At 40.4% G+C, this 25,688-nt stretch overlaps 1 protein-coding gene across 1 annotated transcript in view; it reads left to right on the top strand.

The window, feature by feature from the left end:
• Nucleotides 1-4,712: 4,712 nt before the first annotated feature.
• Ttc6 (tetratricopeptide repeat domain 6) overlaps nt 4,713-25,688 on the top strand; it is a 155,862-nt gene continuing 134,886 nt past the window's right edge. The window contains exon 1 of the mRNA XM_027419632.2: nt 4,713-5,660. Coding sequence (XP_027275433.1) covers nt 4,722-5,660 — 939 coding nt within the window. The 5' untranslated portion in view covers nt 4,713-4,721. The remainder of the gene's footprint in view (nt 5,661-25,688) is intronic.

Raw genomic sequence — 25,688 nt, 5'->3', positions numbered from 1 at the left:
AGGCAGTACTTCTAGTCTGTGTCTTGTTCCACTTAATGACTTTTCTGTTACTTGCAGATGGTCACCCTGTGAACATGACGTCACTTGTTCAAACAACAAGGATGGAAGTACTATGAGGGGTTTTTAAATGAAGAAACTTCCTCAAAGTTTAGAACTCATTTCTAATATTCATATTTTATGGGTTGGACAATAGGCAGTAGATTTTATTCCTTATCTATCTCCCCCATTTTGTTTTTTGAGACAGGGTCTCATTGTGTAGAGTAGGGTGGCCTCAAATTCAACAGAGATCCACCTGCCTCTGCCTCCTAGGGACTGAGATTAAAGGTGTGCCCTGTCACGCCTTTTAGTTTTTGCTTTGTATTAAGAGCCTCTGGTATATATAGAATTGAGCCATTCCAGGACTAGTCATCCCAGAACTCACCATCGGTGGAGCTGGGTACAGAAAGAAAGCTTATTATTCCCAGAGGACAGTTCTGTCATGTTGCAAAGGCCTTCAGTTTAGGGTCAGCATGGCATGTTTCAGAAATGGGTAAATGGTGTAACGATAATTACAATTACAAGATTCTGCCAGCTGCCCAAGCCCCGATGCCACGTGGCCACCCAAAAATAACACACAGAGTCTTATATTATTTACAATGCTGCTGGCCAATGACTAGGATTTCTTATCTGCTAGCTCAGTCTTAATTATCAACCATAATCATAAGACTTATCTTATGGAGGATGCTGGCGGAATGCGTCCTGTTTTGCCGGGATCACATTGGCGGCTCTAGAGCAGAGAGCAGGAGGAAGAGGAAGAGCAAGAGGACGATTTCCTTCTTGTCTCTGCTTATATTCTGAATCTGCCTGCTATGTCACTTCCTGCTTGGATCTCTTTACTACATTTTCCAGAATCCTCCTTGACTCCTAGTTCCACCTATCTTGCTTTCTTATTGGCCAACAGTATGTTATTTATCAACCAATAAGATAAACATATACATAGAAGGACCTCCCCCATCAAAATGGGGTAATTTTTTCCTATTACCCCAGAAGTAAATGACTTCTACTAGGAAGACAACTTTTTGTATATTGATATGAGTATAATCAAGGAATATGGATAAGTGGTAAGCAAATAAATCTTTAAATATTTAATTTTACATATTTTAAATAGACCATGACTTATTTTTGGCACAAATCAAGGCCTAATTTTTTTCTAAGTACCAAACCAATGGTCTCAGCATGATTTATTAGACAATTTTTCCTTCTATCACCAATCAGAATCTGCCTTTATAATATACTTCATGTATCTCATTTTTTCCTCCATCTCTACTGGTTCTAACAGCAGTGTTTCAGTTCTAGGCTTTATCTTGCAAGTCTTAATTTATCGGGTCACTCCTTCACAGAGGGGCAGGTGTGAATACCCTCCATTTATCTTTTCATAGTGTTTGGTAATCCTATTTATCATTTCAAACAATTTCAAAAAATTTTAAATATCAATGTTAGATTTTTTGTGTAGCATGAAATCAATACAGTATCTTGAGACTATCTGCTACAATTAGATATTTGGCTTATCACCAATGAACATTAGTTGTCTATTCAATCTTTTATGACCTTCAATTAAGTTAAAATTTATCCATGTAGTGTTAGTACATTTTTATCATGCATTTATCTAGATACTTACTCTTTTGGCAATTATGAAGACTTGCCATTATATTTTAAATTAGAGCATTTGGTATAAAGGTTGCCATTGGTTTCCATATTATCTATGTGATTTTAGATTCAAGGACCTTGGGAAACATTTGTATCTTAAATAGTTCTCTAGTGTCTATAATCTCTAGTTGAATAATCAGACCTACAAAAACCAATGGCATTGTGAAGTTGTTTCTGCTTCATTATTTAACTGCTCTTCAAAGAAACTTGGCTTTGGATTTTCTTTTGGAAATGGCTGGATTTTTTTTTTTAAGTTGGTTTGTTTGTAAACAAAGTCTCTATATTGGCTCAGTAGCACTCCATCTCTGGATAGCCCTGCCTCTGGCTCCTGAATGCTGGGATTGGCTTGCCCTCACTCCTCTGACTGATGATTTTATATTTTACTTTCATCGTTTTAGTTCTGTGCCTCACGCCAATCTTCTAGGGAGTCCCATTCGCTTCATTTTCTTGGTTCCCTTGTTCTTATGCCTTTCACCATTTGCAATAAGTATCCTGAAGAATCTCTCATGGGTTCCTCTCTGTAGTTCCTCCTGGCTTTCAGTAATGATCTCAGCACTTTCACACAGATATCTTATGAGGCCCCACTGAGGATTGGAAATTGGCATTTAAAGATAATAATAAATAATCGACATGAAATTTCCCTTCTAAACCACCTCAAAATGTACATTTGGGTGAATAACAAATTTTATTATGCATTTGGTTATGGCTTAGACTTCAGTGAAGTGATACAAGGTTCTCATTTACAGTTTTTCAGCTAGAATGAAACCCAGGGTCTTGTTAATGTTTGGCAAGTAACTTCCCATTGAGTTACCTCCTTAAACTATCAAAGCATCTTTTTTTTTTTTTTTTGGATGTACTTTTAGTTGCTCCCAATTATTTTTGATATTTAAAACTATTATATATAAGTAAAATTATAAATATGTATACACACATACACACACACATATATATATAATTTTCTAGGCAGAATATTGTTAGTCTTGGTCTCACACTTGTCTCTGCTTCTATCTCCAGAGTGCTAGGTTTTGGGCTTGCACCACCCAGATCCCAATTTTTTTTTCTTACTTGTTGACCAGGTACTATCATCTTTACCAGGTTGTGTCTGTTTTCTTTCTGCTCACTTACCAGTTCCAGGCCATCAAGCTTCTTGGTCCCCCTTTCCCTCTGTATAATATTACCATCCCCAAGTACTAACTTTATCAAGCTACTTTTCTGTTAAAAAGTTCAAGTGGTTCCCAGTAGCTCACAGCTAAATACAAATGTCTAGTGTTCAAGGCTTTGTGAGTTACCTGTGCCTCTGCCTTGAGGCTGACCACTTCTTTTTCTTCCTTCACTGTGCCACAGCAGAAGTGACACACCAAGCGGATTTGGCTGGACAAGGGAGATACCTGGGACCATCTGGAGAAGGAAGAGGCAACAGCTATGAAGCCCAGAGCAGAGATTTGGCCTTTCTGTTACCAGAGCCCTCAAATTTTCTCCTAAGAGAAAGTTTTATGTGAAAATGTCCCAATTAAACTTGTCCAATGTAATTTTACCTTTTTGAGAAACTTCCAAATAATTGAAAAATATGTTTGCTGGCCCAGTCCAAGCCATGGTGAGGGGAGTACAGCTGGAGACCCCTATTCTCTATTATTCTTGTTACCTTAGGCTTTCTGCACCTACATGTATGGGAGTCTTGCTTGGTTGGAAGTGAGACAGAACATTACAGTCTAAAGAAATGTTAAGTTGGGCAGTGGTGGCATAAATCTTTAATCCCAGCACTAGAGAGAGAGGCAGAGGCAGGTGGGTCTTGGTGAGTCTGAGGCCAGCCTGGTCTGCAATGGGAGTCCCAGCCAGAGCTGTAACACACAGAAACCCTGTCTAGAAAACAGACAGACAAACAAACAAACAAACAAACAAACAAACAACAAATGTTAAAATAGGTCCTAAGGGTCAAGGGAATTATCACCACAAAAAAAATTTTGCTAGTTTAGAACAGTGGTTCTCAACCTTCCTAATGCTGCCAACTTTTCATACAATTTCTCATGTTGTGGAGACTTCCCCACCCAAACCATTTTCGTTGCTACTTCAGAACTGTAATTTTGCTATTGTTATGAACCGTGATGGTAATGCAAATATCTGTGCTTTCTGATGGTCATAGGTGTCCCCCATGAAAGGGTCTTCTGTCCTCGAAGGGTTTTGATCCACTTTTTGAGAACTGCTGGTTTAGAGGGGTTTCATGGTTCCCGTGAAAGGCCATAGGTAACCAAGAATATATAATAGACTATTTCAAACAAACAACAAAAAGATGATTCTTATTTATTCTTAAACATTTTTAGAACATTCTGATACATTTCTGGGTCCAGGATAGCCATCTCATAGCTTGTTTTTAAACTATACACTCCATGTCTTTATAGTTACAAATTTCCTCAGTTATTTTTTTTTATTTTTCAAGGAAATTATCCGTTCCACCTGTTTTTTTTTTTTCAAATTTGGTTGGTTTGTTTTTTGTTTGTTTGTGTGGTTGATTGGTTGGCTGGCTTTGGTTTTTCAAGAGGGGTTTTTTTGTGTAGCCCTGGCTGTCCTGGAACTCACTCTGTAGACAGGCTGGCCTCAAACTCACAGAGATCTTCCTGCCTACACACACACACACACACACACACACACACACACACACACACACACACACACACACACACACAGTGCTGGGATTAAAGAGGCATGTGCCACCATACCCTGCTGCCACCTAGGCTTTCAAATGTATTAACAAAATGCAACTGACAGTTCTTTTGTAATATACTTTAAACTCAGGGGTTTCTGTAATGTTGATCTGCTTCATGCCAAATACATAGCTTCCCTTATGTAGATCAATAGGACCAGAGGTCTCTTTGTGTTGTCTTTGGAGGGACTTGGATAGACATAAAATTACTTGAACACAGTACGTCCTATTTTGAGACATTTTCCAGAACTGGGATTTTATTAACCTAAGTTTTGTTGAATATATACTTATGTATATATATATTGGGGGGGGTGTTTTACAGGTCAAGTTCGTCAAGATGTCCACCATCCCAAAGCACTTCGGACTGACATCCCGAGACGAATCGTACATGTTCAAAGAGCTTGAGAAGATTCGCCAGGAGTACAAAAAGGAATATTTCGAATTCAAGCAGTTGTCTGCCAGGCAGGCTTTGGGTGCAAGCAGTGAGGATGACCTCGAAGATGAGGACGAGGAGGCTCGCCCGCTCAGCGCCCAGGCGAAGGGACAAGTGTCCTGGGCTGTCAAGTTGGCATCATCGTCTAGGGCGCAGAGCCCAGAGCGCCCCGCCGCCGCCGACCTGCAGGGGGCGCCGCCGAGTGCACGGCGCCGCCCCGTGAAGCCCCAGCCTTTCCGCCCGCGGGAATTCTACCTGCGGAGCTCGGCGTTCCTGCGCCACCGTCCCCAGAAAGAGGCCCCGGCCATCTGCCCGCAGGTGGGCACCGCCCGCCCCGCGATCCTGATGCGGCCACGCTCGCGTCAACGGAAGCTGCATGTCAAGCCCCGGAGGGAGCCGGTGTCCCGGCCCAAGATAGTCCTGAGCCCCGAGCACGAAGACCCAGGGCTCGAAGTGGCCCGCCCGCGGTACCGACTGGCCAGCTCCTTGTCTAGCCTGGGCAGCGAGGTCGACGACAGCGGACGGCTGCGCAGGCTGAGGATCCACACCCATTTCATGCGCGAGGGCATGGGCGCGTCTCGGTGGTTAAGGCCCCGGTCCAAAAGCGGGCGTGAAGGGGGTTCGACGATCCAGGCCAACTGGTCCATGCCCGTGACTCGCTATATCCCCACCAGCATAGAGGAGATCATCGCCTCTCTGCAGTCCGAGGCCCAGCTGGCCGCAGACCAGACCATCAAGGAGCTCATCCAGAGCATCCTGGGCCAGAACTACGACCTCACTCTGGAAGTAGGTGAACTAGACTTAGTGCTTCTGGGTGTGCGAGCTCTCGGTTATACAAACATGGCAAGCATACATGTGTGTACATTCCTGGCACTGGCAGTTTCACATGGTAACATTAAGATGTCTAGTTGGGATATTGCCCCCCCCATTGTTTGGTGACCCCATTTAGATTCTTTTCATAGATTTATATGTTGTAGGAAGCTTTTACAGTAATAGGTTTCCATATGGCTTTTTCAAATGGCCTTTAGTGTTAGTCGTCCTTCCCTCCTTTACCCTTCTCTTCCACTCCGTCACTGTATAATCTTGCTATTTTAGTTTCCCCTTTGTCTCTCCACAAAACTATATTCTATTCCACCCACAGTTCCTTTCTATGTAACTAGCCTCTGTGCTTACTCAGATGGTAGCATACACATTGAGAGCTTAAAAGCCAACATCTTTATATAAAACATGATTTGTTTTGTTGGGGCTAGATTACCTAACTCAGGGTGATTTTTTTTTTTGTTTTTTTTTTTTTTTTTTTTTTTTTTTTTTTTTTCTAGCTGCATCCGTTTACAGGCTAGTTTCACCTTTTTAACAGCTGAATAATATTCCACTGTGTGACTATACCTCAATTTTCATTACCCATTTATCAGTTCTAGGTTGTTTCCAATTTCTGACTATTATGAATAGAGCAGCAATAAACATGGTAATTTAGTTACAATACTGCTGGACAATGACAAGGATTTCTTATTTGCTAACTCAGTCTTAATTATCAACCATAACTACTAATCTATATATTTTTAATTAGAAACAAGATTGTTTACATGTCAATTTCAGTTCCCTCTTCCTCCCCTCCTCCCCTGCCACCCCCCAACTAAAACTACTTACTTATGTTGAACCACCCTTGCATTTCAGAAATAAGGCCAACTTTGGTTATACTGTATAATCTTTTTTGGTGTACATGTGTATTCTGTTTGCAAGTATTTTAGAGTATTTTTTGAGTCCATGTTCATCACGTATATTGGCCTGTAGCTTTCTTTTTTTGTTGTGTCTTTACCTGGTTTTGGTATTACAGTGATACTAGCCTTATAGAAGGAGTTTGAGAGTCTCTCTCTTTCTTTCTTCCTCTGCCCCCCTTTTCTTCTTCTCCTGTTTCTCTTTTTTCTTCTTCCTCCTCATTCTTTCTTCTCTTCCTCCTCTTCATTGTCTTCCTTTGGAATAGTTTAAGAAGGACTGCCTGTAGGTCTTCTTTGAAAGACTGGTGGAATTCTGCACTGAATCCATCTGGCCCTGGACTTTGATTGGAAATACTGCTTCTGTTTCACTAGGGTTTATGGGTCTATTTAAATATCTTATTTGATCTTGATTTAACTTTAATAGATGATATATATTAAGTAATTGATTCAGATTGATGGCTTTTTTTTTTTTTTTCCGAGACAGGGCTTCTCTGTATTGTTTTGGAGCCTGTTCTGGATCTCGATCTGTAGACCAGGCTGGCCTTGAACTCACAGAGATCTGCTGTCTCTCCCTCCCAAGTGCTGGGATTAAAGGCATGTGCCACCAATGCCCGGCAGCATATGCATTTTTAAAGTATGTCCTTGTGATTTTCTGGATTTCCTCCATCTGTTGTGATACCTCCATTTCATCTCTAATTTGATTAATTTGGATATTCTCTCTCCATCTTTTAATTATTTTGGCTAAACATTTGTCATTGTTGTTGATTTGTTTTTTCAGGGAAACAGCTCTTCATTTCATAGATTCTTTTATTTTTTTATTAGAAAGAAAATTATTTTACATGTCAATCCCAGGTCCCTCTCCTTCCTCTCCTCCCCTGCCCCCCACCCAACTAACACCCTACCTATCCCATACCCTTTCTGCTCCCCAGGAGGTGAGGCCTTCCATAGGGGGTCTTCAAAGTCTGTCATATCCTTTGGGATAGGGCCTAGGCCAACCCCCTTGTGTCTAGGTTCAGGGAGTAGCCCTCCATGTGGGCTTCCAAAGTACATTCCTATGCTAGGGATAAATACTGATCCATTAAAAGAGGCCCCATAGATTTCCAAGGTCTCCTCACTGACACCCACATTCAGCGGGTCTGGATCAGTCCCATACTGGTTTCCCAGCTATCAGTCTGGGGACCAAGAGCTCTCCCTTGTTCAGGTCAGCTGTTTCTGTGGGTTTCACCAGCCTGGTCTGGACTGCTTTGTTCATCAGTCCTCCTTCTCTGCAACTGGATTCCAGTTCAGATCAAGATTTTGCTGTAGGTGTCTGCTTCTACTTCCACCAGCTACTGGATGAAGGCTATAGGATGGCATTTAAGTTAGTCATCAATCTCATTATCAGGGGAGGGCATTTAAGGTAGCCTCTCCTCTGTTGCTTAGATGGTTAGTTGGTGTCATCCTTGTAGATCTCTGGACATTTTCCTAGTGCCTGATTTCTCTTTAAACCTATAATGTCTCCCTCTATTATAGTATCTCTTATCTTGCTCTTTTCTGTTCTTCTCCCAACTCAACCTCCCTGCCCCATCATGTTCTCCTCACCCCTCCTCTACTCTCCTTCTCAGTCCCCAAGTTACCTCTCCCCTACCCCCATGCTCCCAATTTGCTCAGGAGATCTTGTCCCTTTCCCCTTCTCCAGGGGACCATGTATGTCTCTCTTAGGGTCCTCCTTGTTTACTAGCTTCTCTGGCAGTGTGAATTGTAGGCTGGTAATCCTTTACTCTATGTCTAAAATCCACATATGAGTCAAATATACCATGTTTGTCTTCTTGTGACTGGGTTACCTCGCTCAGAATGGTTTCTTCTAGTTCCATCCATTTGCCTGCGAATTTCAAGATTCCATTGCTTCCCCCCCCCCAAATAGTACTCCATTGTGTAAATGTACCACATTTTCTCTATCCATTCTTCAATTGAGGGGCATCTAGGTTGTTTCCAGGTTCTGGATATTACAAATAATGCTGTGATGAACATTGTTGAACATATGTCCTTGTTGTATGAATGTGCTTCTTTTGGGTATATGCCTAAGAGTGGAATTGCTGGATCTTATGGTAGACTGATTCCCATTTTCCTGAGGAATCGCCATACAGATTTCCAAAGTGGCTGTATGAGTTGGCACTCCCACCAGCATTGGAGGAGTGTTCCCCTTTCTCCACATCCTCTCCAGAATAAACTGTCATTGGTGTTTTTGATTCTAGCCATTCTAATAGGTGTAAGAGTGTAAGATGGTATTTCAGAGTTGTTTTGATTTGCATTTCCCTGATGGCTAAGGATATTGAACACTTTCTTATGTGTCTTTCAGCCATTTTAGATTCATCTATTGAGAATTGTCTATTTAGTTCTGTACCCCACTTTTTAATTGGATTGTTTGGTGTTTTGGAGACCAGCTTCTTGTGTTCTTTTGTAAATTTTGGAGATCGGCCCTCTGTCAGATGTGGGGTTGGTGAATATCTTTTCCCAATCAGGGGGCTGTCATTTTGTCTTGTTTACTGTGTCCTTTGCCCTTAGAGAAGCTTCTCAGTTTTAGGAGGTCCCATTTATTAATTGTTGATATCAGTGTCTGTGCTACTGGTGTTACGTTCAGGAAGCCGTCTCCTGTACCAATTCGATTCTTTTCATTTTTTTGTTTTGTTTGTTTGTTTCAATTTCATTGATTTAAGCCCTGAGTTTGAGTATTCTTTGCTCTCTTTTTTTGAGTATTATTTCTTCTTGTTGTTCTAAAATTTTCAGGTAGTTTGCTAAGTTACTGATTTGACATCTCTTCATTTTTGTGTGTGTGTGTGTTTTTAATGCGGACACTTGGTGCTATGAAGCTGCCACTTAGAAATGCCTTCTGTGTGTCTCATAGGCTTTGTTATGCTGTATTTTCACTTTCATTCAATTCTAAAATGTTTTAATTTCTTTCTTGATTTCTGTCTTGACCACCTTTCTTTTTATTTATTCTTCTCTCATCTAATACATCTGTACTGCAGCCTCCTCTCCCTCCCAGGACACCCCACAACTTTCTCTCTCCCCTAGATGCCCTGTTCCTCCATTTCCCTTCAGAAAAGAGCAGGACTTCCAGGGATATCAAGCAAGCATGGCATAACAAGATGCAATGAAACTGGAGACAAACACTCATTCAAGGCTAGAGGAGGCAATCCAGGAAGAGAAAAGGGTCCCAAGAGCAGGCAAAAAGAGGGAGAGACTCCCCTACTACCCCTTTTAGGAGTCCCACAAAGACCCCAAGCTAAACAACCACACCACCATACCGTATATGTAGAAGACCTAGTGAAGACCCATGCAGGGTTGGTGATTGTTGCTTCAATCTCTGTGAGCCCCCATGAAACCTGCTTAGCTGATTCTGTGGGTCCTGTTCTCCTGGTGTCTTGGAGCCCTCTGGCTCCTATAATCTTTCCAACCCCCTCTTCTGCAAGGTTCCATGAGCTCTGCTTAATGTTTGGATGTGGTTGACCCAGTTTTCATTTGATAATGAGTTGTTCAGTTTCCTAGAGATTATGTATTTGCTGTTGTTTCTGTTCTTGATATGCAGCTTTAATCCATGGTGGTCAGATAGATCATGGGGTGTCATTTCAATTTTCCGATATCTGTTGAGACTTTGTGTCCTAGTATGTGGTCAGTTTTGGAGAAAGTTTCATTAGCTGCTGAAAAGAAATACATTCTATAGTTTTTGGACAGAATGTTTTATAGATGTCTGCTGGTTCCATTTGATTTATGATAATATTTAACTCCAACATTTTTTCTACTTGGATGACTTGTCTGTTTTTGAGAGTGAGATATTAGAGTCACCCACTATCACAATATGTGATTTTAACTGAAGTAATGTTCTAGCAACTTGGGTGCCTTTGTGTTTAGTCCATAAATGTTGAGAATTGTAACATCTTCTTGGTGAATTTTTTCCCTATGAGTAAATAGTTTCCTTCCCTATTTATTCTAATTAGTTTTGGTGTGGAGTATATTTTTTAAGATATTAAGATTGCTACATCTCTTCCATTTGCTTGTAATTTTTTTTTCTGTCCTTTTGCTCTGAGGTGATATCTGTCCTTGGTGGTGAGGTGTGTTTCTTGGATACAGTAGACAGACAGATTTTGTTTTCTATTCTTGTTTTAGTATGTGTCTTTTTATTGGATAATTGAGATAATTAATATTGACTTTTATTGAGGAGCAGCGTTTATTGATTCCTGTTATATTTTTGATCCTCCTTTTGATTTACTGTGCTTAGATTATTTATTCTCTGTGTCTTCATGAGCATGGCTAGCTGCTTCAGTTTTCTCTCTAGTGCACTCTGTAGAGCTGGATTGATAGATAGAAATGGCTTTAATTGTTTTATCATACAATGTTTTTCTTTCTGTTGATTGTGATGGATACTTTTGCTGGGTATAGTAGTATAGACTAAAATCTATGTTCTCTGAGTTTGTAGAACATCCACACATTTCCTTCTGACTTTCAGGGTCTTCACTGGAAAAGCTAGGTGGTGTTCTTATTGGCAGATCTGCAGTTTTTAATATCCTGTCTTGGTTCTGTGCACTTAGTGTTTTGATTATTGTGTCATGGAGTAATTTCTCTTCTGGTACTGTCTATTTGATGTTTTTTTTTTTTTTGTGTGTGTGTGTCTTTGACATGGATTTCTTCTTTTTCCTGTACCCCTGTTATTTGTAGGTTTGGTCTTTTCTTACCATCCCAGATTTTCTCGATGTTTTGTGCCCAGATTTTTTTTTTATGTTTAACATTTTCTTTGATTAAGCTACCTTTAACTTCTACATTGTCTTTAAGACCTGAAATTCCCTCTTCCCTGTATTGTAATCCATTGCTGATGCTTGCCTCTGAGGTTTTTGTTTGGCATACTAATTTTTTATTTCCGGATTTACTTTGGTTTGAGTTTCTTTAGTGACTCTATTGCTACCTTCATGTCTTGACTTGTTTTCATTATTTCTTTTTTTCCTTTTTTTTTGGTTTTTCGAGACAGGGTTTCTCTGTGTAGCTTTGGAGCCTATCCTGGCACTCGCTCTGGAGACTGGCCTCGTGGCTGGCCTCAAACTCACAGAAATCTGCCTGCCTCTGCCTCCCGAGTGCTGGGATTAAAGGCGTGCACCACCAACACCCAACTTGTTTTCATTATTTCATTCAACTTTTTGTGTTTTCATGGTCCTTTAAAAAGAAATTTATATTCTCTTTAAGGTCCTTGAACATACTTGTAATGGCCATTTTTTTAAGTCCCTGTTGTATGGTTCAGCTACAATGTTCTCATAGCCTATTGCAGTAGGGTGTTTGGGTTCTGTAGGAGGCACATTTTCCTGGCAGTTCATGTTTTTTTTTTTTTTTTTTTTTTTTTTTTTTTGCAGTGGGATCTAGGCATCTGGAGTTAAGATGATGAGGTGTTTCTTGGTTTTGATATCTGGTCTTTGTTGGGCAGGCGTTTCCTTCTTTGGTTGCTGTAGCCCACTCTGGATCCTTTCCTTGTATCTGATTTATAAAGGAACAAATCACAACATAGGATAATATGTTCTACTTTCATATTAAATGGGGCATTATGACTTTAAAAGCTGGAACAACTAGTTAAAAGTGCTTTTTAACAAAGTCTCAGATTTCCTGAGCAATTCCTATTTTGAGAACTGGGAAAAGGCTTTATAGTCTTCCCTAGGACCAGTGTCAACAAAACATTCAATATGGAGCCTTGTATTTTAAGCTCATGCATATGAGAATAGTTTCTCAGGTCATTTGGAGCTGCAGAATGTAGCTGCCATTACATGGTCAAGAAAGTCAAAGAATGCAGAGTCCTCATATCGGAATGAGAATATTCTTTTTATTGTTAGTCCTTCAAGGACAGAGCTCCAAATTCATCCTAATAATCAAATGCTCTACAGCTAGAATCTGTACATCTTCACTAGAAACTGAAAGTCTTCACTGTCTAAATGTAAGTAGACTTTGTGAAATCTCTTATTACTTTATCAGGGTTATTGAGTGTCAGTTATGAGTGAAAATGTTCTCAACCATTTATTGCCCCATCACAATGTGCAGGATATGTAGGCAAAGGGATTAATCAGCCAAATATATGAGAAGATAAATGTTGTAGTTAGTAATCATGAGCCAGAATGATAAGCAAGCTGTTAACTTCCTTTCCAGAAGAAAATAGTACAGACGTTCAGATGTGTAGAAAAAAAGATAACAAACAAATGCTAATAAAAATTATATTCACTTAGAAAGATTCAGAAAGTGGCTCAGTGTAAAAGTACTTAGTTTAGCCAGATGTGGTGACAAACAATTTTAGCCCCAGCATTCAGGAGGCAGAGGCCAGGAGATCTGTGAGTGCAAGGCCATCCTGGTCTACATAGTGAGTTCCAGGCAGCCAGGCCTTCACAACACAGAGAAACCCTGCTGTAGGGGAGGTACTGACTGTGAAGCCTGGTGATCTGTTTTTCTTAGAACCATCTTCAGGTGGAAGGAGAGAACCAATCCCATGAAATTGTCCACTTCACATCCTCACTCCAGTGTAGGGAATTTTAACAAAACAGATTCAGTGGTTCCTTCCCTACTCAGAGTGGTCTTCAGTTAACTGAAAAATATTTCAAATAAGCTGAATCACAGGAAACTGGAGATATGAACACTATCACCCCCAACAAATAGAATCAAGAAGAGCCTGCTTCAAATTTCCATTCCAGCTTTCACTCCCCAAATACTACCAGGCAAGATCAGTCACTACTGAAAATACCACCAAGCCAGGGCTATCTAAAGACATATTTGGTATCTTTACCAAAGAACAAAAGATACCTTATAGTTTAGAAACAAATGTCACATAGCGTTACACTTCAGACTTGTTTCTTCCCTCCCTCCCTCCCTCCCTCCTTCCTTTCCTCCCTCCCTCCCTCCTTCCTTTCCTCCCTCCCTCCTTTCTTTTTTAAGTCAGGGAGCTGCCCATAAGATGATTAAGTCCTTTATGGACAAGAAGAAAGCTCTGCACTAGAAATGGCTCCTCATTATCATCTGTGCCTCTCTGTTCCTTACAGCCTTGGCTCCCCTTTTGCTGCATTAGGTTTTTCTCTCATCTCTAGGCAACAGCATCCTTTTCACACTTTCCCTTCAGCTCAGCACCTTCTTCTTCTCATGCCGCTGTTTGTCCTCTGCCCAGAGTCATTTCAGCATCCCCACTGCATAAGCCAGAGTGTCATCCGTGGTCAGAGATGCTCAGGAATCCCACTGGATGAGCCAGAGTGTCCTCCTGTGGTCACCAGATGTTCAGGCATCCCCACTGGATGAGCCAGAGTGTCCTTCTGTGGTCTGCAGGAGATGTTCAGAACAAGAAAGCCAAAGGAGGCTGCTTGGGTGTGCTGGTGTCTTTGAATGCATATTTCTTTTTTCCTCTGGGAGGGTTCCAGGTCTTCATCTCTCTTTTGTAAATGAGTGTGGTCTGCCTTTTCTGTGTCTTCAGTTTTTCCTTTTTGTCAGCAGATAAGGTCCTCCACCTTTTTTTTTTTTTTTTTTTTTTTTTTTTTTTTTTTTTTTTTTTTTTTTTTAGGAAACTCTGAAGTTGACAGAAGTACCAGGTTCATCTCTTGTTCCAGCAGGCAAGTTTGCACAGAGTTCCTGTGCTAACATTTTACATCTCAGTTTCTTTGGATCTCCTTTGTCCATGTTTAGCTGTTTCCATTCAGCAAGGACCATAATCATCAGTGTCCATACTGTTTTCACTTCCCTTGGCACTGTCTCTATCAGCAGTCTTTTAAATGTGTGTGATTCATTAAGTTATAAAAAGACACATAAATAATTAATAATGTAGGATGATCTGCAATCTAAAATCCTCTGAAGATGGACTTCATATTTTGGATTTTCTTATTAAGTTTGTTCAACTGCTAGTCTACGAAAGTATTCTGAAATAGAAACACACACACACACACACACACACACACACACACACACACACTCACACACTCACACACACTCACACACGCACACTAAATAAATAATACCCAACCTGTGTATTCTTTTTTAAAGTTCTGTTTCTCAGCTTCTCTTTTGCTTTGTGAGACAAGATCTTGCTCTATAGTCCTGATCAGCCTAAAACTGACAGTCCTCCCTGCTGCTGGTGCTTGTATTACAGTTGTGCACTGTGGCACTGACTCTAAGCTGTTTTTTTTTTTTTTAGCTTCCCACACTAACAAATACTTGTTAATTTATCATTTACATGGATTTCAATTCCTTAGTACAAGGTGTGTGTGTGTGTGTGTGTGTGTGTGTGTGTGTGTATTCAAACACATGGATAAAGGATTTTTTAAAATATAAAACTAAAACTGAACTGTACAAATCATACCTCAGCTTATTTTTGAAATGTGTTAATGAATATACATTAATAAGTATGTTATATTCTTTTAAACATCTAGGTACTGTGAGTAGTGCTTAAACATTTTCTCATCTCTGTTCAAATTTGTTTATTGGAGGTATATTATAGAAATCTATTGAGATCTGGGCAGTGAAAACAACCCATATTGTTTGAATGACACCAGGACAATCAGAAAGGAATGGTTTGGGCTCTATATGACAAATTTATTAATGCTTTATATAGTACTTTGTTTTCTCTCTCTATGAGTATAGTCAAGTCAATTTATACTAGTTTTTTTTTCTTTTTTTTTTTTTCGAGACAGGGTTTCTCTGTGCAGCCCTGGCTTCATAGAACTTGCTTTACAGCAGGCTAGCCTCAAATTCAGACAGAGATCTGCCTGATTCTGCCTCCCAAGTGTGGGATCAAAGATGTATGTCACCATGCCCAGCAAATTTAAACTTTTAAATGTGACATTTCAAAATCTATTATATATTTGGATCCTTTCATTAAATATAAGTTGCTCATGTATTTTCATTTTAGAATAGAAAACAAAAGATTTATATTAGTTCTCATAGATTCCTTTCTGTTAGCTGCCTTGGTTATTGCAGTAGATTTGAACCAAGCCAGAAGTTGTTCTCACAAAATCAATGTATTCTTCGTTGGATACAAGCACAGTTTATTCACATGAGTTCAGTTTTGTTGTGATTGGAATTGCTTGAAAAATGCAGTGCTAATTCATTATAAAATTCAGATTATCTTCCCTGTTGTTTAGTACAGATGCTACCCAATATTTTCGTCCTGTTTGTATGACCAGATTTTAAACTGTGAGTGGCAAAGGCCGTGTGCATTTGGATCTTGAATGTGATCTGTTTTTGCACGTATAGAAGCAGTTCTAAGCAAGGTCTGTCCAAGTGAGGTGAAGTGAACAAAATTAAGTTGACAATGATTTCCTTAGCCGGCTATTGTAGCTTCAGTTGTTTGCATATTAGGATAAAGGCTTCTCATGCCTACTCTATGGATTGTTATCTAATTTAAACCTTTCACCTTTATTTAATGTTTACCTTTTTATCCGTTGACGTTGGACTGGCTGACCCAAGGTCTTGAGTGGAGGTGAGGAAGACACTATCTGGATAGTTAAAGCCAGCACAAATTACTTCATTAACATTACAGAATATTAGTCTTTAAGGAGATTTAAAAATATTTTTTGTTCTCTTGGCAACTTCATGTATGTATATAGTGTATCTTGATCTACTTCTAACTTCCCTGCTTCTACTTCTCCCAGACCCCTCCAGTATGAGCCCTTCCTACCTGTGTGTTCTTTTCTTTATTGTACTTATTACCCACTAAGTCCAGTTAGTGCGGCCTACATGAACATGGGCAACCTACCAGTTGGCACACTCTGGGAGAAAAATGACTCCCCCTATGTGGATTGCCATCATTTGTCAAAGGTTCCTCAGCCTTGGTTGGACCTTATTAGCCCCTCCCTCATCCATGTTGGAATGATTAACTGGCTTGATCTTTTCAGGTCTCGTGCTGGTAACCATTGCCACTGTGAGTTCATGAGTGCAATGCCTATGTTATACTCACAAGACAGCATTTCGCTGCACAGCACAGCACAGCACAGCACAGCACTGGTCTTCACCCTCCAGCTCTTACATCCTTTCTGCTCCCTCTTCTGAGATACTCACTGAGCACTGGGACATTGATACTGATGTCTCATTTGGGGCCGAGCATTCAAAACACAAAGTGTCCTCAGCACTTTGACACATTATGAGTCCCCACAGCACAAAGAAGCTTCTCACACCAAGTGTGAGAGCATCACTAGTCTATATTAAACATAATGATTAGAAGGTAATTTGACAACATTTGTCTCTAGCAAAATAGTATTGGGTTGCCCCTCTAGGGCATTCACCCTCCCTGTATATAGACTTTTGGCCAGGTTTACAATGTCAGGCACGAATCATGTGTAGAGCCAACTTTGAATCTGGTCAGAAATCAGTTGGTTACCCCAGTGGCAGTCATTGCACCTGTGGGCGTGTCTCGCCTGGTTGATACTGTAGCATGTAGCGTCCACTGACCTGTAAGTAAATTGGCAGCTCTTCTCCCTCAGTTGTCACTTTGCAAGCTCTCCAGTAGGGAGGAAGTTTTCAAGTCAATTCTGGTTTGATTTCTCTATGCCCTGTAACCAAAACATGCTGTGTTTTCAGCAATAAAATCTTCCCATCTAGCTATGGGAATGGCGATATCACCAACAGGCATGGCGATACAGCCTGTGTTGCTTTGAGAGGATACATACCATATATCAGTGGTATCAGCTTTCTTTTTAAAGCTTAGTATTAATTTTTAAATGATTTCCAATTTCCAATATCTTACAATGTTACAGTACTTTGCCAAAAAAGTCTTCGAGTTGTTTAAAACCCAGATATATCCTATATAAGAGCTGCTGGCTTTATTCTCCTGACTTGTCAACAGGTCTATATTCCAGAAAGATGGGACTGGTTTATAATTATTTGGAAAATGCTATACAAAAGTCAATCATCCATTATGTTAGGTTACAAAGTAAGGGTGTGGGGAAGGGAGAATTTTTTTTTTCAAGAAAAATGCAATAATTTCTGAAGAATCCCAGTCCGAATGTTTCCTCCAATGGCTGGAGCAGCAAGTGCAATCTCAACATGAACCTGGAAGACCCATCCATGCAGGGTCAGAAGATGCTTGCAGAGAAGACTAATGCTGAGGAGAAGGATGTCTCTATTGTCCGTCCCCATGCTCCCCAGCTGGAAAATGGAAGTGGGAAGCTTATTCATTGTCCTTTAATGCTATGGATCTAAACCAATGGGCTTGTAGTGGGTTTCCTTAACACCTTTTCTTACGTCCTTTGAATTGGCTAGTCCATTCCTTACAATACCTTCTCTCCTGTCACCAGCTCTCAGACCTGCCCAAGCCTTTAACAAGGGGATTTTGTTGGCAGCCTCCAGTGATGATTTTTATTTACTTTGTGAAAAACTAGAGGAATAAAAGCCCATAAAAGTGAAAACATGTAAGGGATAAGGAGGCTAAGAAAAATATGGCTGCCTTGACAGCAATTTGAATCAACCACATAGTCCAGGTCAGTTCCACACCAACTTATTATACACGAGGAGCTTTTTATTTTTTATTGCTGGAAAGTACAGTATTTGGTTGCCGTTGAAGTCAGCTATCCTGTGACTCTAAACAGCCTAAAGCTAGGCAGCTGTATTTTTTTATAGTGTTTGTTTTTAAGGCATAATAGGTAAACATGTGGGTTTTAAGGATGAGTAGATAAATAGTTTAGACAATAAAACCCAAATCTTGAAAACTAGCCAATTACAATCATGGTCAAGCATCTCTTATCCCAAATGAAAACAGTCTAACGACTGCATAGTGCATTTCCTAATTGTATTGGATATATATTTCATCTTAGGGCTGATATTTTAAGGACCCATTCTTACTTTATTTCAAGCTGTGTTGATCTTTGTTTCACCAAAGTGGGAAGGAATGGCTTGATGGAATTAGTCACACATGTTCTCATTGTGTGCTTTCATGATCACCATAGAATGAAAGGTTGAATTCCATGAAAATGAAACACATCCTCATTCACTGTACTGCCTTTGACATGTTTTACTTTGTGCTGTTATAACATAGGAAAAACTTTCAGAGCTGGTGATTAATTACTCATCGTGTGTCTTGAACCTGTTTTCCCCTAAAACAATGTGTTGATCTGGAAGTCAGCGCACCGTGAGTAGACACACACACACACACACACACACACACACACACACACACACACACACACACACTGTACTACAGATAAGAAAACGTAGATCTCATTGAGGAAAGTGACTTTTTCTAGGCCCTATGCCAGTTAGGTTGGGCCTGGGACTTGTGAGTACTTCTGCCAGGAGGACAGAATTGTTTCGACTTGTTTTCTGTCACTCTGGGACTTTCCACTCTCTCCTCCCTTTGTCTTCCTTCCTTCTTCCCCATCAGTACCTGAAGACCCAGAGCTCAAACCTTAAGACTATTTCTCACCATAGCCCTCTGCTTTTAGATCTCTGTGGTGCAGGACCTTCCTGTGGTGGGTTGGCCCTACAGCCTCTTCATGGTCACTTTGAGTCTCGACCACCCTGACCTGGGGAAAGTCAGCAGGAATTAGATTTTTCTCATAGCTTCCTGCCATGAGTGAAAGTGGGTATGGATGGGACTGGGGCTGTAGCTCTTAGATATCCTCTAAAACCATCCACTGAAAGCATACAGATAGGAAAAATGATACTGGTCACATCAGATGTTGTTTATATGATCACCAGCATGTGTCATTCAGCCACATGCCCCTGATTCTGCTAAACTACACTAGTTTTATTGTGTGTAAAAGATTAGATCTTTCATGTTAAACAAGACTGAGTAACAGGACCGCTTGCTTTTTCATCTTAGTAGCTGTATTTTTTGGAAGCCATTTTTTTTTCAAACTGAATACTTGCATTTTTTTTTCTCCTTGGCTAGAAGCTATGAGTCCCCATCAATTTTAGGAGAAGAAAAGATATCTCACATATATTATATAGTATTTGTTATTATGTATGGTGAGTTAGGGCCTGACTGGAAATTCTCAACAGATGGGATGTGTAGTCTTAATTAGTCTTTACCGAGAGTCGTGTCTCCCCCCCACCCCCATGCCAGAAGGGGAAAGTCAGTGCTTTAGATATTATTTCCATGGGGTTAATGGATTGCTGTGATAACTTTTCTCACATAAATCAACACATTAATCATGAGACTTATTCTACATTGTTAATAAGCTAAATCTCTCATTCACCCACCTTTTAAGAGGTAGTCTATCTTCTTTAGCCTTTATAGATGATATCATCAGTGAAATTCTTGCCCTTTTCTGGGCTCACTACAAATTTATTAGGCACACAGGAGCAGATCATAATGGAGCAAGACCTCATCATTTCAGCTAGCTTTCCCCTCAAGAACATTTCAAATCCTAAGCTCTTCATCTCTTAATCCTTAGAAACAGGGTTATGAAGAAATGAAAGATTGAGTCAGCTGAGATACCTTTCATTGTTTTTTTTTATGTTATGGAGATCTACCTCATTGCATTGTCTTTGGCAGTCAATTATTCTGGAAAGTGATTACTGACTATTATTCTAATAATGGGTTTCTATGTGTGCCTGTCTTGTTGCTCTTTGGGGTTAGGAGAAGAGACAATAACTACTCATTCACAAGGGGAATTTTGAAAATGCAAAATGGAATGCATAATTCATAGAAACTGTCACTAGTATGAAGTCAAATCAGTTTAGCCAGGCACCACATTAAAAAGAAACAAGGAGCAAGTGACAGGCCTGATAGAACTAGTTTTGGTTAGCTTATAGATCCAGATAACCAGGGAACCCAAAGTAACAAGGGCTTAGACTACATCAAAGTTTATTTCTTCCTTGTTCAAAAAAAAGTCTTGTAAAAAGGTTGTGCAGGAGAGATATGGCATCTGGCAAGGTCAAGATCTAGATTCATGTCAGCTGATAGCCCCACCTCCTGTGATCCTCTTTCCCACGGTCATCTTGAGTCCAATATGGCTGTACCAGATATTTATCAATCTGCATTCTTGCTAACAGGAAGCCAGTGAATAAGAGAAGCACATGCCAGAGTGGCTTGTAATTTTAGCTTATATTTTATTGATCCCAATTTTCAGCATACAAGCACATTTAGCTCCCAAAGAGGAAGAAAAATAAGACCATTGTTGTGGGAAGCCATGTGTAATGTTTACATTTTATTGTTCTGAAAAAGGGGAGACAAGTTATCAGGGCAGTTTATTAACTTGTGGGTGCCTCAGTCTTCTCATCTATACAATGGAGCTAGTAGTGCTATGCAATTCTGTGAGGAAAATATTATTTTTTAAAAAATGTTTGTATTGTGTCTGAATGGGCACTCACTGAAGTAAAATAAATAAATAAATAAATAAATAAATAAATAAATAAATAAATAAGGGCATCAGATCCCCTGAAAATGCAGTTAAAAACATTTATGTGCCATCTAATGTGGATTCTGGGAGCCAAATTGGCCCTTAGCTCCTGAGCTATCGCAACACATAGTGAAAAATACATGCATTACACTTAGGCTCTTAGTACTCATTGCTGCATCAAACTGTGCAGAGCGGAATGAACTGCATTCCCATTAGCAGTGGGTACCAGTGAGCTTCTGCCTCTCCACCAGCCTCATGCATTTTTATTAGCATTTGATAACCTTTGAGTTTTTGCTAATTTGAAAGTTCAAAGGCTTTCCAGTACTTCTTAGTAGTGAAAACTGTCTTCAGAGAAAACCTCCGGTGTAAGTTCAGTATCCCAGAGAGCATGTCTGCAGAGCCTCATTGGGAAGGAGGGCCAAGAATCTAATTCATCAGCTCAGACTCCTGCTAGTAATCTCTCTGCTATAAGGAAGTTTTTCATCCATTCATGTTACTGCATTCCTGTCATGGAAGATTTCTGCCAGACTGGGGAGCAGAAATGAACAAATGATGTTCCTGCTTTCTTAATGCTTAAAATCTAGAAGGAGTAGACAGAATAGACAAATTGATGCTCCATTATATTATAGTCAATGATTTAAAAAATAGCTGTAGGGTAGAAGAGGCTGAGAGTGATGGAGGTTGCCAGTCATTTACATAAAACAGTCAGGGAAAGGTTATTTGAGCACACATCTGAAGGAAGTTGGCGGGGGGGGGGGGGGGGCAACGCATACCCTTTTGGCATGGGAAAGGATTGATCCAGGCAGAGGGAAGGTCAACTGCAAAATCCTGAGGCAGAAGTTTCCATGTGATATTGGGGAACAGGAGAACTTCTTCTTCTCTAATATCATGAAATAAAGTTCATAGTTATCTTTTTTCTATCTGCATAATGAGTCAGTATGACTTATTTGTAACATACAGGAAAAATGAGAATAACTTGCAATGAAATGCTATAATGCATTTGTCACAAGCTTTTAACTCCTGATAAAAATATATCTGGACTCAAGAATATAAGGAACCATAATGTGCAAGAAAGAGCAGAGAATGGGAGAACAATGTAGACAGACAATGCTGTCAGCATTAGAGCATACTAGAGGGTACTAATATCAGACTAATGTGTATGCAGCAAGAAGAACAGCAGTGTGTACCAAGACCAGTTAAGGACTTTTGAAATGGAAAAATGATATTTTGCTTAAATGAACAAAAATACTGTATTATGACATGGGACAGGGTGACAAAGTACAGTAGAACAAACAAACCACACAAATCTCATAGCTTGAAATCTTAACATATCAGGGCACATTCAGTTTCTGGTAAGAAAAATAACTTATTAATAGATGTCAAGAGTAGAGGGTGGACTGGAAAAAAGGGGGCAATACAAAAAGCCATGGAGAAATAGACCTTCATGGTTAGTTTTAGAGAACAATAGCAGGCCGTTAAAAATGAAGAAAACAGCTGTAGTATATAATTTTTGAAAACAATTAACATTTTTGCTAAAATCTCATCAACTAACAATAACATTCTTATACTGTTTCCTTATTAATACAGTTCCATTCCCCTGATTCACAGGGCTGCTAATTTCATCATGCTTGGTTCTATGCTTACAGAATGGATTTCTTTATCCAGTGTGTATGTTTGTGTGTAATTGCAGAATGACACTTATGTGCTCGGTGATAAAAATGCTGCCAGCAGAGTGGCCACAGCTGACACAGTGGCTCCATCCCTGGGTAATAGTGTTGTTAGATAAGAAAACCTTTTTGTGCTTACAAATACAGAATGGCATGAGGTCTGGCCTCATGTATTTCTAAACTATTGTGCTTTACTGACATGTCTACCAGGACCTGTGAAACTTATGCATATGTGGTAGAAGGAATAGACTTTGGGAGCCCATTCCACAAAGAGGGATACTCCCTCAGCCTCGACACAAGGGGGAGGGCCTAGGCCCCATCCCAAAGGATACGACAGACTCTGAAGATCCCCATGGAAAGCCTCACCCTCCCTGGGGAGCACAAAGGGTATGGGGTAGGTAGGGTGTTAGTGGGGGGCAGGGGAAGAGAGGAGGGAGAAGAAACTGGGATTGACATGTAAAACAGTCTCGTTTTTAATTTAAATAAAAAAAATGGAGGAAAAAGAAAAAAAAAGAAAACTTTGGTTTTTGTTTTGTATTTTAAAAAGTTTATTATAACCATTATTATTGGTGCAGCTAACCTATAAAATCGCACGGGTTGATTTGAACATGGTAAATATACTTGCAAATGGGTATGCTGACTAGATTAGTGGGGATTCATTACCCAAACTTCCCTGTGTTGTTTGCTGTACCAAACACTTCTGATGAGACATCCGTCTGTATCCCAAACAGCCCAATCTGTATTTGCCTCTGGGGCACATAGAACTAATTTGTCATTCTTGGGCCATGCTGAAGCTTAGTAAGTGCTACGAGAATCATATGCTGCCCCGTTTCTCTAGCATGCCACACATCTGTTTTTTTTTTTTCTTTAGAAGCTTGGTACCTTTAGATTGTCGTTGTGAAGTGGACTCAAGTCATTTCTGTTTTCCATTTCCCATGAATACATCTCCCTGTGGTTGTCTTGGGCTCAGCTGCTGGGTAGACAACTGGGTAGAAGCCCTTCTCCCAGGGCTCCAGCCCCATCCATGCAAGCCCCACCTCCCTGCCAGTTTACTCTGGCCAAGGAATTCAATTCTCACCTGAATTAGTTGTGATTTTTCTCCTGTTCCTTCCTCAAGACCTGAGAACCAGAAAGAACCTTTTTTTAAAATTGCTTATATCCCGTGGTAGCTCCGTTTACCAGTGGCCACACGTCCATAGTGAGCAACCAGGAAAAAGCAGCATTGCTGCAGAGGGGCTGTCGGGAATCATACTTCACAGCTGTCTCTTAGTGTCCCCAGGGACAAACATGAAAACAGAACCTCCGAGAAGCAACCACTTTGCAAAGGTCACCTACAGTTAGCTGTGGAGCAGACTCCAGGCTCTAGATACCCAGCCACTGCTCTAATATCCTTTCTGGTTCTGTACTGTTGAGTAGATATTTTAAAAAATCTTACAACTTAAGGCCAACAGCTCAGCACAATGTCTTCTAAGTGGATTTTGAAACTCGTCCGTACTGGTGGTTTGTGGATCCCTTAACCATTGAGTAACTATAATCAATGCTGAGATTGAGTTTTGTTTTGGTTATTAAGGAAGGGTCTCTGCTTGTTTCTCCCTCACCTTCCCTTACCTCTATGAATGCATCTCTGCAAGAGTGATGGGAGAATCCTTTGCTTGAGAGTGGAGGTCCCTGTTTCGGTTGTCACTTCTTTATGCTATTCTACAATATGGTGTGCTACTCCCAGGTCTTACTGTTGAGCAAAGTGTGTGCCTCACTCCTCGGTGCAGCTGTGCTTTGAACTCTTTTGTTTCCTCCTTCCCATTAGGCTGCAGCTGTCTGTTTTGCTCTCAGTTTTTCAGTACACTGCAAGTAGCTCCTCTCCCACGACTCTCCTCCTAATATCTTATTTCTGTTCTGCCTCGGGCTTAGAAACTAGATAAATAAACCTGGCAATATTATTTGTAAAGTGAGAGTACATAGCCTCAGAGGCAGGGCCTCTGAAGCTTTCCTATGGGAACATGTGGGCTCCACACTCCTCCAGCCACAGCCCCAAGCCTTGGTTGACATTGCTTCAGGCCACTTTGATTAGGCCCTGCTTCCCAAACTCTCTCCCAGGCCCAAGGTTGGTGGATATCTGCACAGTGAATAGGTGAGGAATAGCTACTGTTTCCATTTTCTGTGCTTATTGGTCCAGATGCTGTGAAGATGGTTTTGTATTTGAATAAGGCGTATTTAGGGCACAGAGCTATAGAGCAGTTCCTTTGCAAACCAAAATGAAAAATAACAACCTCAGAACCACAGAAAACCTTTAGGCCATTGGACTAGTTTAAGATGCAAACTGTAATATTGACTTTGGGGGGAGTTTTGAACCACAGCTGTCAGTTTAAACAAAGATCCAAAACTAATTAAGCCTTTGTTGCTTGAATGGGGCATGAGTTTGAGAACTGGTTGGGCAACTTTTAAAAGTTAATGACAGTTCCCCAGAGAACAAATAGAGGTGCCAATATCACATGAACATATCCTCTAAGACCAGCTGTAAGGTCTAGTTTTAGCCTTTTTTTTTTTTTCTTTGTATGGAATATGGTTTTCTGCTCACGGACACACCGTATTTTGTGAAGCTAATTTCCGGATTGTCTCCTTTCTCCCTGTTCTCCTCATTGTGCCCTTTCTCTCTGTTGTCACTACAGTTTATAACCTGGCTAGAGTTTACTGTCACTGTCCCATCTGAAGCTTAAGTAAACATTATTTCTGGATCATTGATAAAATACTGAATTTTCCTGTAATTAGTGGTTATTAACTGTTTTAAAGGTGCCAAACATTAGGGAGGGATGCAATCAGTATATATCAGTATAGTGGAAGCATCTGTGTGTAAATTAGATTCATGCATAGAGTTGGGGTTGGGGGAAGCGTGCAGAATCAGGCGGGAAGTAGGTAGCACATGGTAGCGGGAAGGGGCTCCATCTTGACTCTGGTACTGCTGAGAGACAGTGAGTGATTTGCTACGATTCATATTTTAGAAGGAGCACTCTAGAGACAATACCTCCATTGGCTTGTGGGAGCATGAATTATAACTGAATGTCTAAATGACATCCAGGGCTGCGTGGCTGCAGAGCAGGATGCAAAATAAATGGGAGCAAGAAATATTTGAGTGATGGCCTCAGAATTTGTTAGTGGTGACAACGATGAGCCATT

Source organism: Cricetulus griseus, chromosome 5 (assembly GCF_003668045.3).
Source record: "Cricetulus griseus strain 17A/GY chromosome 5, alternate assembly CriGri-PICRH-1.0, whole genome shotgun sequence".
NCBI lineage: Eukaryota > Metazoa > Chordata > Mammalia > Rodentia > Cricetidae > Cricetulus > Cricetulus griseus.
This window is presented reverse-complemented; position numbering and strand designations above follow the sequence as displayed.